This window comes from Enoplosus armatus, chromosome 18 (genome assembly GCF_043641665.1).
Source record: "Enoplosus armatus isolate fEnoArm2 chromosome 18, fEnoArm2.hap1, whole genome shotgun sequence".
NCBI lineage: Eukaryota > Metazoa > Chordata > Actinopteri > Centrarchiformes > Enoplosidae > Enoplosus > Enoplosus armatus.
The window spans coordinates 336,171-352,622 of NC_092197.1; the positions used below are offsets into that span (position 1 = coordinate 336,171).

At 41.2% G+C, this 16,452-nt stretch overlaps 2 protein-coding genes across 5 annotated transcripts; both read left to right on the forward strand.

Annotated features, from left to right (window-relative positions):
• The first annotated feature begins 456 nt into the window (after positions 1–456).
• On the forward strand, positions 457–5,663 carry mocs2 (molybdenum cofactor synthesis 2). 4 transcript variants are annotated; one of them, XM_070924767.1, is made up of 6 exons: positions 1,983–2,013; positions 2,397–2,486; positions 2,601–2,720; positions 2,898–3,054; positions 5,260–5,383; positions 5,503–5,663. In XM_070924767.1, the coding sequence occupies exons 3-6, from the start codon at positions 2,603–2,605 to the stop codon at positions 5,605–5,607; spliced, it is 504 nt and encodes a 167-aa protein (XP_070780868.1). In that variant the 5' UTR covers positions 1,983–2,013; positions 2,397–2,486; positions 2,601–2,602; the 3' UTR covers positions 5,608–5,663. The 4 variants fall into 4 exon arrangements, 3 of the variants coding, with proteins under 3 accessions (XP_070780869.1, XP_070780867.1, XP_070780868.1); XR_011598876.1 differs by lacking the exons at positions 2,898–3,054; positions 5,260–5,383; positions 5,503–5,663 and adding exons at positions 457–524; positions 1,362–1,486 and having other exon boundaries at positions 1,878–2,013; positions 2,601–2,643; XM_070924766.1 differs by lacking the exon at positions 2,397–2,486 and having other exon boundaries at positions 1,885–2,013.
• A 1,624-nt stretch (positions 5,664–7,287) lies between these two features.
• Positions 7,288–13,688, forward strand: ugcg (UDP-glucose ceramide glucosyltransferase). Its single transcript, XM_070924639.1, has 10 exons — positions 7,288–7,639; positions 9,310–9,454; positions 9,729–9,831; positions 10,002–10,103; positions 10,202–10,314; positions 11,497–11,675; positions 11,780–11,866; positions 12,286–12,393; positions 12,933–13,011; positions 13,367–13,688. Exons 1-10 carry the CDS (start codon positions 7,542–7,544, stop codon positions 13,535–13,537), a joined length of 1,185 nt encoding a protein of 394 aa, XP_070780740.1. The 5' UTR covers positions 7,288–7,541; the 3' UTR covers positions 13,538–13,688.
• Positions 13,689–16,452: the final 2,764 nt, after the last annotated feature.

Consider the following 16,452-nt stretch of genomic DNA (forward strand, 5'->3'; position numbering starts at 1 on the left):
GTTTGGCAGATGCCTGGAGAACACCACCCACTGGACTGCGTAGTGCCTGCTGTAAAGTCTGGTGGAGGTGTGAAGTTTCATGTTGTAGAGAGTGGAACATGGATCAATGACGTGTCTGTAAATATGTCGATGAGAAACGTAGAACATCTACTTATTTAGTAAGAAAATACAAGATGGAATTAATCAAGTTGAAATGTGGGCAACAAAACAAAAGTTATGTTCTTCACAAGAAAGAAACTGAGGGACGTTAATCATCTGAATGATATGGAAATCATTCATTGATCTGATGTGTTTCTAACATGGAGGGAGCATGTTACATGTGTGTGGATGTAAAAGAGAGATGAATGTCATGAGCGGACCAGATCAACGCTCCGGAAGTATTTATATGGACCTGCAGCAACGTGAGAGGAGGGGCAACAGCAGCGGAGCAGGAAGTGACAGTCAGCTGGTAAACAGACATTTGGGGGACGAGCCTCAGTTTCTTCAGATGTCCGGAATCTGCCAGCTTCTTCATGACCGCGCAGGTGAGTTTCACGATGCTTCAGTATTAAAACACCTGGGTGACCAGCATGTCTCTGTGTCAGTTCTGTATCGCTGTTTTCAGGAAGAACGCGTGTTTTCGCCATGTAGTTGCCAGACTCCGTTGGAACTTCCTCTTATTTTAACACCACACCACACACCGTCCAGTTACAGCAAATAAACATTTAAGAAGTATATCTGCATGTGTGCTGGTCAGTAATGTGGACGCCGAATTGAAGTCAGCTTAGGTCTTGATATAATTAATTATTTTCTACTGTTGTTTAGAGAAATCTAATGTTGGTAAGGTAGGAAATGTTTCAATTTGAAGACTTTCACATGGAAATTTGCGGTAGCTGATATCAGTCTGTCATGGCTGACCAGTCGGACGTTGCCTGAGGGCAGAAGCACGAGGAGGTCGACCCTGTTCAGACTGACATACAGCCTCTTCACTGGCTTCATTCAAGTGTGTCACCCGGGGTCCGGGTCCCGGAGTAAAAACCTGGAGGTGCATCCAGATTAATGAAGCAGTGAAAGATGAGAAACACGCTGAGGAGGATTACATTCATTCATTCATTTATTTTATTTTAGTTATTGTTTTCTATTTGAACTTCTTTTCTCTAAACTTCATTATTTGTTTAAAACTACATAAAAAACTCAAATAGAATTATTAACTGACACGATTAATTATTAGTCGATAATAGACGGATGTGTGTGTGTGTGTGTGTGTGTGTGTGTGTGTGTGTGTGTGTGAGAGTGAGGCCTCAGCCCTTAAATCTGCAAATGAATCTTTTTTTTATTTTGGAATATTGGAAACTTAAATATTCAGTTCTTTTCTTCTTCAGGTGTTTGTGTTGTACTTTGCTAAGAGCGTGGAGCTGACCGGAGTGAAGGTGGAGGAGATTGTTGCCGTGCCGACACCAATCAGTAGCCGGGACCTTTGGAGACTGTTGCTACAGCGACACCCGAGGTACTGTGATGCGTTCACTGTCATCAAGACACATCAGTGAGGACAGGAACAGGTGACACGATGAATGATGACTCACATCAAACCTTTAATTCAATCTGCAAACTAAACAATCAGATTACAGCTGACTGTTTCAGTTTGTGTGACGTCCTGAAAGAAGTGACGGCATGTTTTCATCTTGAAGGTGATCGAACACCTGAGAGCAGTGATCTCACATTGGTCACCTGGCTTGTCTCTGTCGACTAAAGGGAATCAGAAGTAACACTCAGAACAGGCTATGGATACACCTGCAGCCTGCTGAAACAAGAGAAGAAGAAAAAAATCACAGTGTGCAAATATCAACAGCAAGCGTGTGTGTGTGTGTGTGTGTGTGTGTGTGTGTGTGCGCGCGCAGTCTGTCCGTCCTGCAGGATCAGGTGGTGTTGGCTGTACGTTGTCAGTACGTTGCCATCGGCGACCAGGTGGTGACTCTGGTAGACGGGGACGAGGTGGCCGTGGTGCCGCCGCTCAGCGGAGGATAAACACAGACAGTAAGTGATCGATTTGAATCAATCAAAAGTCAATAGAAGTGCTGCCTGATACACACCTGCTGAACACACACACACACACACCACACCTGCTGGACACACACACACCTGCTGAACACACACACACACACACACACACACCTGCTGAACACACACCTGCTGGACACACACACACACCTGCTGGACACACACACACACACACACACACACACACACCTACAGGTTTGTTTTTTTATGTAAATCTTTATTGTTTTACAATGTTATAAACAAACAGATTCACACTCGTCACATGTAACATGTCAATATTTGGCCAAAAGCATAAAATGTATTTAAAGTGTATTCTGAAGGAACTTCCTGTCTCTCTATTTAACCTTGACACCCTGCAGACCCTGTTCAGGTCCCGGGTCTGGAGAACACTTCATGTGCTTTACTTGGATTTAGACCCGAAGTTTGCTCCTTTTAAAGGCTCAAAGTTTGTAGGTGGATCAGAGACAGAACATTCATTTTATCCTATAAAGGTGTTGACTGATGGATCCTTCAGTCCTTTATGAGGACATGATGGACTCAGCTCTGTTTCATGTTTTTCTCAGAGATGGCCAAGTCGGAGGAGCGATGTGACGTCTTCAAGCTGAGCCGTGATTGGCTGTCTGTACAGGAAGTGGTTGATGCTGTCAGCAGCTCGTCCTGTGGAGCCATTTCAGTTTTTATAGGTTCATATTTTATATTTCATTTTATTATCTCTCATAACTACAAACCTTTACACATTTCAGAAATATTGATCATCTTTATATATTAAATAAATACTTTCATACAGAAATGACACACATGAAATAACCTCATTCCACCTTAAATTAATAATTATTTTGTGTGTGTATGTGTCTGTGTAGGTACGACTCGTGAGGACGAGGTGGACAGCAGGAAGGTGATTGGTCTTGAGTACGAGGCGTACGAGCTCATGGCCCAATCAGAGTTCACCAAGCTGTGTGCTGACATCAGAGAGCGCTGGCCAACCGTGACGCACATCTGTGTCCACCACCGGCTGGGGTGAGACCACATGATCTCAGATCAAAGATGGCGTCCTCAGTGTGTATCTCCCAGTGTCCATCTCCCAGTGTCCCAGTGTTTTATCTCCCAGTGTTTATCTCCCAGTATCCCAGTGTTTTATGTCCCAGTGTTTATCTCCCAGTGTCCCAGTGTTTATCTGCCAGTGTTTATCTCCCAGTATCCCAGTGTTTTATGTCCCAGTGTTTATCTCCCAGTGTCCCAGTGTTTATCTGCCAGTGTTTATTTCCCAGTGTCCATCTCTCAGTGTTTCATCTCCCAGTGTCCCAGTGTCCCAGTGTTTTATCTCCCAGTGTTTTATCTCCCAGTGTTTTATCTCCCAGTGCCCCAGTGTTTATCTCCCAGTGTCCAACCCTCAGTGTTTTATCTCCCAGTCTCCCAGTGTTTTATCTCCCAGTGTTCCAGTGTCCATCTCCCAGTGTCTATCTCCCAGTGTTTATCTCCCAGTGTCCCAGTGTTCCAGTGTTTTATCTCCCAGTCTCCCAGTGTTCCAGTGTCCAACCCTCAGTGTTTATCTCCCAGTGTCCAACCCTCAGTGTTTTATCTCCCAGTGTCCCAGTGTTTTATCTCCCAGTGTTTATCTCCCAGTGTCCACCTCTCAGTGTTTATCTCCCAGTGTCCAACCCTCAGTGTTTTATCTCCCAGTGTCCCAGTGTTTATCTCCCAGTGTTTTATTTCCCAGTGTTTATCTCCCAGTGTCCCAGTGTTTTATCTCCCAGTGTTCCAGTGTTTATCTCCCAGTGTTCCAGTGTTTATCTCCCAGTGTCCATCTCCCAGTGTTTATCTCCCAGTGTCCCAGTGTCCCAGTGTTTTATCTCCCAGTGTTCCAGTGTCCATCTCCCAGTGTCCATCTCCCAGTGTTTATCTCCCAGTGTCCATCTCTCAGTGTTTATCTCCCAGTGTCCCAGTGTTTTATCTCCCAGTGTCCCAGTGTCCATCTCTCGGTGTTTATCTCCCAGTGTCCAACCCTCAGTGTTTTATCTCCCAGTATCCCAGTGTTTATCTCCCAGTGTCCATTTCTCAGTGTTTATCTCCCAGTGTTTATCTCCCAGTGTCCATCTCTCAGTGTTTATCTCCCAGTGTCCAACCCTCAGTGTTTTATCTCCCAGTGTCCCAGTGTTTATCTCCCAGTGTTTTATTTCCCAGTGTCCCAGTGTTTATCTCCCAGTGTCCCAGTGTTTATCTCCCAGCGTCCCAGTGTTTTATCTCCCAGTGTCCATTTCTCAGTGTTTATCTCCCAGTGTCCCAGTGTTTTATCTCCCAGTGTCCATTTCTCAGTGTTTATCTCCCAGTGTCCAACCCTCAGTGTTTTATCTCCCAGTGTCCCAGTGTTTTATCTTCCAGTGTTTATCTCCCAGTGTCCATCTCTCAGTGTTTATCTCCCAGTGTCCAACCCTCAGTGTTTTATCTCCCAGTGTCCCAGTGTTTATCTCCCAGTGTTTATCTCCCAGTGTTTATCTCCCAGTGTTTATCTCCCAGTGTTTTATTTCCCAGTGTCCCAGTGTTTATCTCCCAGTGTCCCAGTGTTTATCTCCCAGCGTCCCAGTGTTTTATCTCCCAGTGTCCATTTCTCAGTGTTTATCTCCCAGTGTCCAACCCTCAGTGTTTTATCTCCCAGTGTCCCAGTGTTTTATCTCCCAGTGTCCCAGTGTTTTATCTCCCAGTGTCCCAGTGTCCAACCCTCAGTGTTTATCTCCCAGTGTCCAACCCTCAGTGTTTATCTCCCAGTGTCCAACCCTCAGTGTTTTATCTCCCAGTGTCCATTTCTTAGTGTTTTATCTCCCAGTGTTTTATCTCCCAGTGTGTATCTCCCAGTGTTTTATCTCTGTGTCCTAGTGTCCATCTCTGTTTATCTGCCAGTGTCCCAGTTTTTTTTTATCTCCCAGTGTTTTATTTTCCTGTGTTTATCTCCCAGTGTTTTATCTCCCAGTGCCCCAGTGTTTTATCTCCCAGTGTCCTTGTGTGTTATCTCCCAGTGTCTCAGTGTTCATCTCCCAGTTGAGTTTGACCTGCTGTTGATTAACAAGCGCTCCACAACAGAGACCTGGACTGTGTCTCAAGTCCTCAGCAGGTTCTGAGTTTGTAAACTCAAAGCAGAGAGATAATGAATCAAATTTATTTTGATGGACTATCAGCAAGAGCTGAGGGGAGTGAAGCTCAAACTCACATGTGAACTTCCTCCCTCAGGTGGGTGAAGGTGGGCCAGGCCAGTGTTGCCATGGCAATCTCGTCTCCTCATCGCCGTGACGGCCAGCAGGCGATCCAGCACTGCATCAACCAGCTGAAGGCCAACATCCCCATCTGGAAGAAGGTAACAGTCCTCAGACATGTTTGTGTTTTCACCAGAGTGACTCCTGATGATTTATTGATCCTAAAATTTGATTATTGATCATAAAATTTGATTATTGACCGTGTGATTCTGATCAACAGGAAGTTTATGACACGCAGGATTCGAGCTGGAAGGAGAATGCTGAGTGTTCGTGGGCCGCTCTTAATAAACTTGGTCCAGTCACATCGTCCACAGAGAACATCTGAACATGTTGGTCTGAGCTTAAGGTTTTTAATAAAACACTGAAGTTATTCACTCTGAATGTGTTGATGAGCTTCTATAACTCAAACAGTGTTTGTCATTAGTTTAGTTGCAGTTTCAAGGTTAACTCTGTTAAATCTGTTGGAACAACTGAGTTAAGAGGATGTTTGTGTCGGTCCAGAGTGAGACCTCCTCACCGTCAGCTGCTGCAAAGAAACAACGTCAACACGTCCCAGCTAGTTTTTGTGAATTAATTTCATGGTGTCCTAAATCCAGACTGACTCGACAGGTTTACAGTCTGTGGTGAGTTCTCACTGAAAAAGTGACTCAAAGACGTCTGTGTTCAGACTAAATGCAGTCGATTTTTGTGAGGGTATTTCACCTGGATGGTTGTTGTTTTGCAGGACGAAGCAGTGCACGAAGTTGGACTGAGTGAAAAAGTCTGGGCCAGCTTAATTTCTAAAGCCTGGAAAAGCCTGAATAATACACACATACAACATGAGATCAGTGTATTTGATGCATGTCAAGTATGAAGGAGTACAGAATATACTCTTGTGAAAATTCCTGTTTTCTTTTGTAGATTTGGTCTTTTTTGGTAATTTTGTATAAGTGACCTCATTAGTGACAGAAAAAAGAGAGACAGAAAAAAAGGAGAATGTCTCTTGTATGTTTTGACTCATTTGTTACTAGTTGTGATTTTTGTGCCAGTGAATACACTTGATACCTTTTATTGATTTCTAAAATTATGCTTTTTTTTTAATGTTTTTACAATGTTTGTGTTTTATGTTATACTATGTGCTGTCACATACGGATACCCCTAGGGGTAATAAAGGGGCAAGAGGTTGGTGCTTGGTCTGGATGAGACAAAGTTTAGGGAAGCGGCTGTGCGCCTTGACTAACTGTTTGAAAAGACTTCTGATGAGACATAAATCTCACCTTTTGTGGCAGCTCTCAGCTGCTTCCCTGAGCTTCTCAAAGGGAAGCATCCTGGAGACAGATGGTCCCAAACAGAGCAAAGGAGGCTGTATGAGGGGGCAGCAGAGGAGACTTCACAAGTCAGAATAACTGTAAGCTGTCAGGAAACACTAAAACGTGCACATGTAATCAAAACAACCTACAAGCACATGACTCAAAGCAACCTATTCTATTAAGTATAAGCTAACGCTATCAGTCTGATTTATTCTTTCCACTTTAATCTTCAAATGCAAGTAATGGTCTTCCTTCTTTATTTGTTCTTATGCCTGGTACAAATACTGAAAGTTCAACTTTATTCTCAATGTTTCGACTTTATTATCAAAATAGATACAAAAAATTACCTGGCCGTAATACTCTTCTGTAGCATACAGACACATAAATACATAAATAAGTGTAGAAAAATGTAGAAATAGATTTAAGACGTATTTATTTATGTCCTGTTTAATTACCTACTTTTACTTATCTATGCATTTATTTATTTCGGTATTTATTTATTTATTATTTTAGTTATTTATTTCGGTATTTATTTCTACATTTATTTATGAATTTATTGATTGATACTAATGTCACTTTTGGTCCTCCAGAGTTCACTGCGACCAACAGTCAAAAAACAGATTTTTTTAAACGAAGCTTTTATTTTGAAGTTAAGCGGACGTTGTCTCTACCCAGCGTCCCGTGCCTGCTGCTACTCTCACTGGTTGGTCAGCTGACCGTCGGCCGGTCTGGTGACTGTCAAACCCCTACAGCTCGCACTGTGACCCGGACACCAGCACCACCAGGCCGAGGCCGGCCTCTGTGTCCCCGTTACCTCTGCTGGAGGCCGGATAATTAGCCACCCAGAGTCGGACCCTCACACTCCGCTCCTCCGATTGGTCCCACTCCGAGGCCGGTCAGCTGGTCGACTCTATCCCGAGCCTCTGTGACCCCTAGCCGGCCCCAGTCCCGGCAGCCCCTGCTGACCGTTATGGCTCTCCTGGACCTCGCCATGCAGGGACTCGCCGTGTTCGGTTTCATCCTGTTCTTCGTCCTGTGGCTCATGCACTTCATGTCCATCATTTATGTGTAAGTCAACCGCTAAGCTAGGCTAACTCCAGCTAGCCAATAACTAGCTGAGCGGCGCTTCAGTTTCCTGCTTTATTTCTTGTGTTATTCTAACGTCTTTGTTACTTACGAGATTAAACACAAAGATAACAGAAGTTGGGCCTCTAAACGGGTTTCTGAATGTGTGACAGACGATAAAACCTCCGTGTCTGAACGGTTATTTGTGGGGCGTTTTCCTGGTTAACCGCTAGCCGGTTAGCTCTGCCAGTTAATTCCGCTCACTCAGGGATCCGTGTAGCTTCTGGGAAACTAATGTAATTAATTGCTTTAGAAATGATCCGGATGGGACAGTTTATAGCGAAGCTGAAACTGGTTTATTTCTGCGTACTGATCATTATCGCAGGGCTAACTCTGTCCTGTCACGGTTCGTTAGCGTTAGCCACATGAATTTCCTGTTTCCTTTGTTGACGCCGAATTACATTTTAATATCCGTCGATGTAACAATGTTTTTGTCAGCGGCCGTTGCTCTCGCGTGGTCGATACTAGCAAAATGGCATTGTGAAGTAATATGAGTCGTTCTTCAATTCGGCATCAATCCAATTCACGTAGTAGCAAGAAATCTCCTAAATGTGAAGGTTTTGAATGAGTTTCAGGGTTAGTCCTCCCGGCTTTTTCCACCAACAACTTTACTCGGTGCAAACAGCAAACTTAAAACTTAATGCGTTGCAGATTGTTAAGCCCCTTGAGGCAAATTTGTGATCTTGACTTGATATAATGAAATACCTGGAAAAAAAAATCATCATTTCATCACATTGAGGCATAAAAGGTAGATACCATCATTATATATTTATAAAATCTCTTACCGTCTTACCTCCAGGACTACCATCCATTTGCCACCTGACTACTGTTCTTCTGCTGACAAATTTCTATCCCACAACTGTGTATCATCATATCATCCAAAATACATCACAATATGACAAATGTATGAAAAATCACTCATAAAGCAATCTCTGATGTTCAAATCAATGTTCACTTTTACACTGTTTCACTTTTACACAATAAATCAGACCAAAATCTTATTATGGGTACAAGAAAAACTCATTTTGTTAGTTTTAAACAGCTTGCTGAGAACGATTGTTTGTAGACTGATATCATTATAAGATCATATCATCATCATCATCATCATATGATTCATCTTGAGGGTCATCATCGATAAATTATATAATAATAATAATAATAATAATAATGATATCAACATTATAATGTTGAGTTATGGCCCTCAGTGAACAAGACTCTCGTCAGTTTGTGTTGGGATGTGGCTGGAAGAAGATTTCGAGCATTTTTTCTTCAACACTTTTTTTTCACAATCATGTCTGTCTGAAATTAAATCAAAGCAATGTTCCAGCTTAGATAGGTCCATGTTTAAGTCCTCTCTACCTGCGGATGATCTCTGGAATCATGTGACTGACACGTCACAAATATAATAAAACTGTAGATTAGATAACTTTGTAAATCTCTAGAGGGGGAACTGGTTCAAAAATATCTGTTTGAAACTAGACTGAGGAGGACGAGCGTGTTTTTGTTTGATGAATCGATCAAAAGAAAAATATATTTTAAATCAAACTTAGATGCTGGACTGTCATTGTTTGTGCTGCTGATCAGATGGTCTCTGACCTCTCTGTCTCTTTCAGGCGCCTCCACCTCCACAAGAAAAGGTCAGAGGTCAAACAGCCCTTCATGCAGCTGGCAGGAGTTTCTCTGCTGAAGCCACTGAAGGGCGTCGACCCGAACCTGATCTCCAACCTGGAGACATTTTTTACACTGGATTACCCAAAGGTGACCCCTCACTACCATCTTAAGTGCTACCTGACCACCATCCCACTGCCCCAGACTACCCCTGACTACCATTTGTTTCTTGCTGACTACCATTTGACTGCCCACGACTACCATCCAACTTCCTCCAACTTCAATCTGACTGCCGCCCACTACCGTTGTTTTACAAACCAATTGGCCCCAGCTGTCATCTGACTGTCCCAACTACAATGTGATGCCCTAAGCTACAATCTAACGCAGTGGTTTGTACAGTAATTGGAACCTTTTTGTTTTGCAGTATGAGATCCTGCTGTGCGTTCAGGATCAAGATGATCCAGCTGTTGATGTCTGTAAAAAGTTGTTGGGCAAATATCCCAACGTAGATGCTCGATTATTCATCGGTGAGAAAAGACTTCTGTCATTCAACTCATTCTATACTGAGTGTATTCCACCATTTATTCTGTTGTTATGTTCTCTTGTTGTGACTAACTTCATCTGTTGACGTGTAACTCACTTTTTTGAGTCCTTTGTTAGCAGCTAATGTTAGTGTGTGTTGTTCTTTGGTTCTCAGGGGGGAAGAAAGTTGGAATCAACCCCAAGATCAACAACCTGATGCCTGGCTACGAAGGAGCCAAATACGGCCTGGTGTGGATCTGTGACAGCGGCATCAGGGGTCAGTACAGTCAGTGTTTGACTGATACATGAGCTCTAGACGCTGAGACTTATTCGTCATAATTGCTAATGCTAACTCTGTGTGTGTGTGTGTGGCAGTGAAACCCGACACCCTGACAGATCTGACCAATCAGATGACAGAGAAGGTGGGACTGGTCCATGGGTTGCCATATGTTGCCGATCGCCAAGGCTTTGCTGCCACTCTGGAGCAGGTAAGGCTAACAAGCTAACATCACACTGAGTCTGCTGACTGGTTTCCAGGTGCACATGCAATATAAACCTTTAGGGACCAGATACTAATGCTAATGTCATTATGTCTTTAAATGCTATTTCGGACTAGCCTCTAAAGCTAATGAAACTCAAATATTTTATAGCTGTCAGTGCTAACATTGCTAACATTGGTGTTACATGTATTTTCTTTTTGAATGTTAGTTCAAGTGATGACATGTTTTACCCCAAAGGTCAACTTCACACAATGTCCATCATTCAACACCATAATTCAGGAGCAGAGACTGTGACCAGCTCATGAACCAGAAATCATCATTTAAAAACTGCATTTTGTATTTACTCGGGTTATCTTTGTCTAATATTAAAATTTGTTTGATGATCTGAAACATTTAAGCGTGACAAATATGCAAAAAAATAAGAAATCAGGAAGGGGGCAAATACCTTTTCACAGCACTGTATGTATCATCAATATAGTAGGGCATTCATGACTTCTGCATTTTAGTAGTCATCAACTTCTCCCAAAAAGTAGTCGATTCATCGTGGGAGATGTATCATATTTTTTTCACCCAATAACAATGATCAATTCTGTCCAAAAGAGCTCAAATACAACCAGTGAAGGGTTATCTAATGTAGGCGGGACCAACCTGTATACTGTTTGACTGCAGTAACAACATGACTGCTTTCTTTCAGGGATAGGGGGCGTCTTTAAATTCTGTTTATTCTCTGAACAGCCTTCTATGATGCACTATAATTACATGCTCCAACTAAATTACTGCACCGCGCTAAAAGCACAGATGAACGACTGGTCTACCTCCATGCACAGGGTCGACTATTCTGTGAAACCCCTGCAATATAATGATGACTTCCATTTAGCCAAAACAAATACACTTTATACCTTTTAATTCAGTTCGTTCAGTCTTCACAACAGATATTCTGGACAGACATGGATAGAAACTGCAACCTGACTGGTTGGTGGAGGCATACAGCCTCGGGGCTGTGGCGCTAGCTGTTTAAGCTCACTATCTAGCTGTTGGATGCTAACACATGATAATTAACTAATGCTAGCTTTGCTTCTACATCCCACCTAAAGTGACAAGGATAAACTATTAGATTATATTTTCTCGTTTTATAGGTGTTAACAAATGCTAATGCTAACCTATGTTTAGGTGTATTTTGGGACGTCCCACCCTCGCTCCTACATCTCTGCTAATGTGACGGGGATAAAGTGTGTGACAGGGATGTCGTGTTTGATGAGGAAGGACGTGTTGGATCAAGCTGGCGGATTGGTCGCCTTCGCTCAGTACATCGCTGAGGATTACTTCATGGCAAAAGCCATCGCTGACAGGTAGCATGTTAGCTTTAGCGCCTGTAGTTGTTTTTGTGTTTAAAGTTGAGTATTGTGTTTCAAGTAAAATGAAACTGATGATTTATTACTTACTGTCTCCTCAGAGGCTGGAAGTTCTCCATGGCGACACAGGTAGCGCTGCAGAATTCTGGGTCGTACTCCATTGGCCAGTTCCAGTCCCGCATGATCAGGTGACCTCAGAACTCTTCATCTGATTAGTTTAAATGATTATTTATTATTTTATTAATATATTATATAATATTTATTATTTTAAGTTTTTTTCCCCTCATGTTGTGCTTGTTCTTACCTGCCTTGTGATAATATCCATAAAATATTATTATGCATTTCTGTCACGTTGTCAGATTATGAGATTATATAATATAAAGTAGAGAATTCATCTTTACAACTATCGTGATAGCCTAAATATTTGTGTGTACAAATATGAAAGTTATTTCTCTAGTTTTGTTATATGTATTAATTATTGTACTTGTAATATGTGTATGCATTTGAATGATTCAGTCACAAACTGTAGTTACTGTAGTTAATTCTCAGTTGTGTCAGTGAGAGTTCATTCTTGATGTATTAAATCAGATCACTTGTGTGTCTTCAGGTGGACGAAGTTGAGGATCAACATGCTTCCTGGCACCGTGCTGGAGCCGGTCTCTGAGTGCTTCCTGGCCAGCCTCATCATTGGCTGGACTGCTCATCATGTGTTCAGGTACACAGCCAATCACAGGAGGAGCAGGCAGCTGCTTATGACGATGTAGTAACTGCTGATGTTGTTGATTTGTCTGCAGATATTAGTTTATATTTTTGTTCGCAGTGAGAGAACCTTTAGAACAGTTCTACAGATGTTTGACAGCTGGCTGTGATTTCACTTCTCGTTGTCTCTAACAGTTGGTGTGGACACGTCACTCAGACTGGACGTTATTCACAGATGTTATTTCTCAGCTGTATCAGCTGATCTACACACAGTTTTCTGTTGTCTTAAATGTCAGTTTGCTGTGTTGGTTGTTGATCAGGTTCATCTGTTGCTGATTTTAATTTAACACCAAATTACTCACTTCACCCCCCCCCCCCCCACACACACACACACACACACCTGTAAGCCAGTTTAAAGTTTTATTGACCATCAGTGGAAACTGTATCATTCAACTTAGTTTAGATATCAGTGTTCAGTAATCATTAACGTGTGTGTGTGTGTGTGTGTGTGTGTGTGTGTGTGTGTGTGTGTGTGTACATGCGCACATGCTGCAGATGGGACATGATGGTCTTCTTCATGTGTCACTGTCTCGCCTGGTTTATATTCGACTACATCCAGCTGACTGGAGTTCAGGTACTTTGACGTGTTTGCTGTTTATCTACAGGTCTTTATTTTGGACTTTTATTTTGTAAGGGTATTTTCAAGCCAAATGAGAACTGTTTTGTTTTTATTTTATAAACGTGATATTTTATATTTGTGTTCCAAACTGGATTATGCACTGGATTTATTATGCTTATGTTTATACATTAATTCTTTTAAACATATATTAAAAATATTAATATTTAAGGAAATAAGAAATGAGACAAAAAAAAACAAATGTATAAAATGAAAAACAAAATAAATGAACCTGAATGTCTTTGGACACACAGTGACACAGTGAGGACAGGTCCACACTGATTGGTTATTGATCAGTGGCATCATGTTGCAGGGCGGCCCGCTGTGCTTCTCCAAGTTGGACTTTGCGGTGGCCTGGTTCATCAGAGAGTCGATGGCGGTGCAGATCTTCCTGTCGGCTCTGTGGGACCCGACTATCAGCTGGAGGACTGGACGATACCGCCTGCGTTGCGGCGGCACCGCCGAGGAGATCCTCGACGTCTAGTTACCTAGTTACCACGACGACCGGCTGCACATTCCTCCTCCTCCTCATGATCAGCAGGGAGGAAGAGGAGGCAGAGACAAGAGAAAGAGACTGACATTTATTTGTTTTTGTTTTTTATGAGAAAAAAAGAAGAGAGTGTGTGTGTGTGTGTGTGTGTGTGTGTGTGTGTGTGTGTGTGTGTGTGTGTGTGTGTGTGTGTGTGTGTTTTTAACTATTTATGTTCCTTTTGGTGCTAAAACTGAATGATGCCAGAACAAGCCAATAAGAGCGCAGGATGGAAGGAGAAAAAAAATGGACAAAAGAAACGGGAGTGATGCATCGCACTGAATTGTCTGATCTTTGATCAGAGTTGATCGCTCAGTCTCTGAAAACAGAGAAAACCAATCAACCAATCAGGAGAAAGAAGTTAAAATGGTCTCTCCCCATTGGCTGATATTTGTCTTTTTCCTCATCGGCTTTGACTTTAATGTTTCATGAAGTTTTTTTTGTGGAAGCAAAAAACTGCTGAAATAATTGTAAGTGAAATTGTAACTGAAACACAATCATTACTGATGAAGTAGAAATACAACAGAATTTGTACAATTGAAATATTTACTTTAAAAACCATCTGATTTTCTGTGGTTTTCAAAGTAAAATATTTCAGTGTTATACATGAAGTTTTCAGTAGGGTTTAAATCCCACTTTTCTCTCGTAATTATTACAGTCATTTGCCTCCATAGTTTTTGCAATGAGAAAAAAAATGCAATTAATTTATTAATAGATTTTTGGAGCTAAAAGAGGCTAAAAGTGTCTGTAGCTGCAGAGTTGGTGACTGTTCTGAGGTCTGATTGTACAGAAATTCACCGATGCTTTCAAGAAAAACCAACTGGAGACGTTTTCTTGTGTTTCTGTGGCATCATTATGACAAACTAGGAACTTTTCCAGGAGCTACTTCCGGAAGTTCACCAGCGGTTCAGGAACTATCAGGGTGCAGCTTCAGTCTCTGAATGTCTCTGATTGGTCAAACACATTTGCTGAGATGTTTATGGATGTTGAAAACAAAGTTATGGTGTTGGACATCCCGACTAGTTTAATAATTAGAGCTTAAGAGTTAATAAGAGATAAAGACAGAGAGAACAAACCCCATTAACAAGAGAAATCAAACTTAATAGTAAAAGTTTTATGTCGTTATGTTCTAAATCAGAAATAAGTATTGTGTGATAGTCGGTAGATTATTACTGAGGAGACGTCGTCTGTTTATTTATTCATCACATGCAGACACTTTACTTCCTGCGTCTCCTGGAAACTTTGTTCAAAAAGATGAATTATCTCATGATTATTAGATTCATATCGTCATTATTACAAGAAAATGTCTCTGAATTCCTTTGAGTGTTTCTGTATAATTAGAGTGTCAATATGAATTATATTGATTTGTGCAGCTTTGAGGTTTCAAAAAATGTGAATATAATCAGCCAATGAGGAGAGAGAGTGAATTCTGATCAATTTGTTAAAAAACAAAACAAAAAGAAGTACCACATTTACTAAAGATGAAAAAAGTGGAGACATTTTTTTGTAATTATATGTATTATATCCTCTATCCCAATTACAAAATCATCATCTCATAATTAAAACCACAGAAAACGTTAATTTGTAAAACAAAAACCAAAAAAAAAAAACAACCCTCATAATTACAAGATCTTTATTTCGTAATTACAAAATCGTTACACAATTATACAAAAAATCTCATCTTATGAGAACTTAAGTTACAAAGCTACTAACAAGTGGTTCTAAAAAAGGACCCACAGTTACGATATCTTTCCGTAACTCGTAATTGTAACAAGAATGAGGTAATTACAGGATCTTTGTCTCGTGGTTACAAAATCGATCTCAATGATAAAAAAGTAAAACCTGTATTTTGTAATTATAAAAAGGAACTCGAGGAGATGTAATCACGAGATCGTATGTATTAATTACAAAAAAAGTATTTTCCTTTGGTGAACGTTTCTGTAGCACGAGACATCAAAGTGAAAAAAAATGTCGGGTTGCCACAAAAACTAAACTGGCTAATGAGATCAAAGAATTTTTGTTGATTCGTGAATCAAATTAGTTTTCTAATTTTATTTGTATCCCTCCCGACAAAAAAAATAGACTAACAATTCAGCACTGAACGAATTCCAGTATTCTGTGACGTTTAATGGTTGCGACATTTCATGTGATTCAGCAAAACACAGGACCAAATAAAGAACGAAGAAAAGTAAAAACAAAATCCACATTTCTGAACCTTTGTTGTTTTGCAGTCTAAACACTGTACACTGCGTGTGTGTGTGTGTGTGTGTGTGTGTGTGTGGACGATCGCGGGTGGTTTTTAAAGCCGTGTTGCTTTACTGTTAGCCTTTAGCTGTTAGCGTAGCCACAGGGGGTTTGGTTGATGACATCAGCTTTGAGTCGGATGAACCCGTCGCCGTCGTCCAATAGGATCAGTAAGATTCTTATTTGTATATTGTTTTTTTAAATTACAATTATCTGCTGTAGTCGGCGAACCGACCAATCACTGCTGAGGATTGTGTCAACACAGGAACAATAAAGTTTTATCCATTCAAAGCTGAACTTCAATGTGTCTGTTTGTTGAAAATGTCCCTTGATCTGATTGGCTGGGACAACAGACAGTGGGTGGAGGTTGCAGAAACCGAGGACAGTGATTGGTTGTCAGATGATTTATTTATTCAGTGATTCATGCCACAACTTCCGGTCTCACTTTCAGAATAAATAAAAATTCAACAAATGTTTTATTTCTGAATGAAGCACAGATACCCCCCCCCCCCCTTCATGCACTGGTTCAATATTAAAAAATATTTCATATAATAATAATAATAGTCCCACCTGCTCCCACAATGCACCACAAGTACTTAACATTCATTAGCGTAAAAAAAAAGGAT

Coding starts and splice junctions, on each gene's coding strand:
- ugcg (XM_070924639.1), top strand. CDS start 7,542: ATGGCTCTCCTGGACCTCGCCATGCAGGGACTCGCCGTGTTCGGTTTC. Junction 7,640..9,309: donor TTCATGTCCATCATTTATGT/GTAAGTCAACCG, acceptor TGTCTCTTTCAG/GCGCCTCCACCTCCACAAGA. Junction 9,832..10,001: donor AGATGCTCGATTATTCATCG/GTGAGAAAAGAC, acceptor TTTGGTTCTCAG/GGGGGAAGAAAGTTGGAATC.
- mocs2 (XM_070924766.1), top strand. CDS start 2,603: ATGGCCAAGTCGGAGGAGCGATGTGACGTCTTCAAGCTGAGCCGTGAT. Junction 3,055..5,259: donor TGTGTCCACCACCGGCTGGG/GTGAGACCACAT, acceptor TTCCTCCCTCAG/GTGGGTGAAGGTGGGCCAGG. Junction 5,384..5,502: donor ACATCCCCATCTGGAAGAAG/GTAACAGTCCTC, acceptor TCTGATCAACAG/GAAGTTTATGACACGCAGGA.